The sequence below is a fragment of the Gadus morhua genome, chromosome 5 (genome assembly GCF_902167405.1).
Source record: "Gadus morhua chromosome 5, gadMor3.0, whole genome shotgun sequence".
NCBI classification, from domain to species: Eukaryota; Metazoa; Chordata; class Actinopteri; order Gadiformes; family Gadidae; genus Gadus; species Gadus morhua.
Genome location: NC_044052.1, coordinates 20,899,119 through 20,901,618, shown reverse-complemented (window position 1 = coordinate 20,901,618; position 2,500 = coordinate 20,899,119). Strand labels below are relative to the sequence as shown.

General features: G+C 52.2%; 1 protein-coding gene across 1 annotated transcript in view; it reads left to right on the top strand.

Moving 5' to 3' along the window:
- Window positions 1–2,500, top strand: part of eif2ak3 (eukaryotic translation initiation factor 2-alpha kinase 3) — a 43,660-nt gene that overhangs the window by 16,042 nt on the left and 25,118 nt on the right. The window contains exon 2 of the mRNA XM_030355839.1: window positions 1–112. This exon is cut by the window's left edge and continues 18 nt beyond it. Within this exon, the coding sequence (XP_030211699.1) occupies window positions 1–112 (112 nt within the window). The remainder of the gene's footprint in view (window positions 113–2,500) is intronic.

The window sequence follows — 2,500 nt, the reverse complement described above, 5'->3', positions numbered from 1 at the left end:
CACGCTGGACGGCCGGATCTCGGCCCTGGACCCTCACAACCAGGGCAGGAAGCAGTGGGACCTGGACGTAGGCTCCGGCTGCCTGGTCTCCTCCAGCCTCAGCAAACCTGAGGTACACACCCACTCACTCTCGCTCTCGCTCAATCTGTCGCTCACTCTCTCTCTCGCTTTCTCGCTCTCGCTCACTCTCGCTCGCTCTCGCTCACTCTCTCGCTCACTCTCTCAGACATACTCTCAAACACTTATACTCTTTCACTCTCTCACAACCTCACACACTCTCACTCTCTCATTCAGACATCCTCTCACACTCTCACACTAACTTAGACTGACGCTCAGTTAGTCTCTCGCTCTCATTTCAGTTAAAGGAGCTCTCTCTCTCTTTCTCTTTCTCTCTCTCTCTCTCTCTCTCTCTCTCTCTCTCTCTCTCTCTCTCTCTCTCTCTCTCTCTCTCTCTCTCTCTCTCTCTCTCTCTCTCTCTCTCTCTCTCTCTCTCTCTCTCTCTCTCTCTCTCTCTCTCTCTCTCTCTCTCTCTCTCTCTCTCCTGGCAAGCCATATGTTCAGAACTCAGTTCACCACGTACAGTCAGCCAAGGATATCACACACACACACTAGGATCCGTCTAAAGCCTTTCATACACTGTGTTTGTTTGTTTGTTTCTTTTTGCCTTGAGGAGAAATCTTTTTTGCTGGCCTTTTGTGAGCCACAAACACACACCACACACACCCCGCCCCCATGGTCTGCGTGGACACGGCTTATCCCGCCCACACGCCAACAACACGCCAACAACACGCTAGGTGGGGTGGGGGCGGGCGCCCGTAGCGATGGCCGCAGGCACGCTGGCATGATGCTCACTCTGTGATGTAGACTAAGGACACAGAACACGCCCCACGGGGAGTAGGGGGGGGGGGGGCCCGCGCCTGGGATCCTAACAAGGTCCGGGGGGGGATAGCCTTGCCGGGCCTGGGGGGGCAGGGGGGGGGGTATGCTGCCGTTTTGGCCGCTGGAAGCCTAATAAACGGGCCGGTTGTCAAGGGCGATGGTGGGCTGGTTACCCGGGGGGGGGGGGGGGGGGAGTGTTTTTGGTGTAAGTGGGGGGTAAGTGCCTCCGCGCTCGGGCGGCAGTAGAAGAAGAATCCCGGAGGACTCCCTGTGCACTGGGCGAGCGGTAAGCGAGGAGAGAGAGGGATAGCCCGGAGCCGCGTGGCCCCGGCCTCTCTGAGCGATTAATGACGGCGTGCCTCACGGAGCCGTGCGAGGTGCCCTTTCAGTTTGGACCGGCGTCTAATTGGGTAATGGTCTTTTGAGGTGGGCTCCTGGGGGCTCTCCTAATTAGACCCTACATTAAAGATTTATCTACCAGTGGTGGTGTACGGTCAAGGAATTCCTAGATCTATAGATCTATGTATCGATAGATCTATAGATAAAAACACATGGTGATGAAGAGCCTTGTGGGGGGCCTGTGTGTGTGTGTGTGTGTGTGTGTGTGTGTGTGTGTGTGTGTGTGAAGTTCCCCCCAGTTGGGGTCTCCGGGACCTTCACAGGGCCCGGGTCAGCTGGGAGTCTTCAGTTCTCCAAACTGGCTCCAAACACTACACTTCCCAGAGACCTCGGGGAACACAGAGAGGAGGTTTGAAGAGGGCTGCGAATGTTCCAGAACAAGGCAGCAGAGAAGCAGTGAAGACTCCTTCACAAGAAGACCTTTGGGAACATTTAGAAGATGTTCTTCCAAAGAGACCTACAGAGAATATCTTCCTCTTTCTTTCGAGGGATTTTTTTCGTTAAGAAGCAGAAAGGGCTAGCCAGTGCAGAGATGGGTCATTGAGGAGCAGGTAGGGGTTAGACAGTATAGAGATGTCTTTCAGGAGCAGGTAGGGGTTAGGCAGTATCGAGGGCAGTCATTAGGCAGTTTTACACTGCCAAGCCAGTACGTCGTGTCTTGGCACACCCTGCCATTTCACTGTCTTTCCTGTGTAATACCGAGGGGGTATGTAATACCGAGGTACCGGCTTTCTTGGTTCATTGGAGTTGGCGGGTCTACATACGGAGACCTCTTTAGAATAATATGCATACTCTGAATGTTTTTGTAGTTCAGTCACTGCAAGAATGAGTATGCATCTGAGTGTAGGCTACAAACGCAATCAACTATTTACAAGTGAAAAAAATCCAACATATTCTTTATTTTGCTGACCACTTGTTTTTTTTTATCCCGACAAAAGCCTTGTAAGGACATTTCCTATGGTGCTTTCTCTTATATCGTACCATCTTTCCCTGTCTTTGTTCAATGCGAATGCATCACCTTATCTGCCATGATGGTCAGCAGCTCGCAGATTTCACTGTCTCTCAAGTTAGAACTACTCATGTTGATATCGCTGAGTTGTCTCTGTGTTAGAGACAACACACAGCAACACCTCTACCCAAGTTCCACCCCTGAAACCGCGAAGCCGTCATGAAAACGAAACCCCCTAATATGTGATGGGTCCGAGAGGGGAAATTTGGGTGC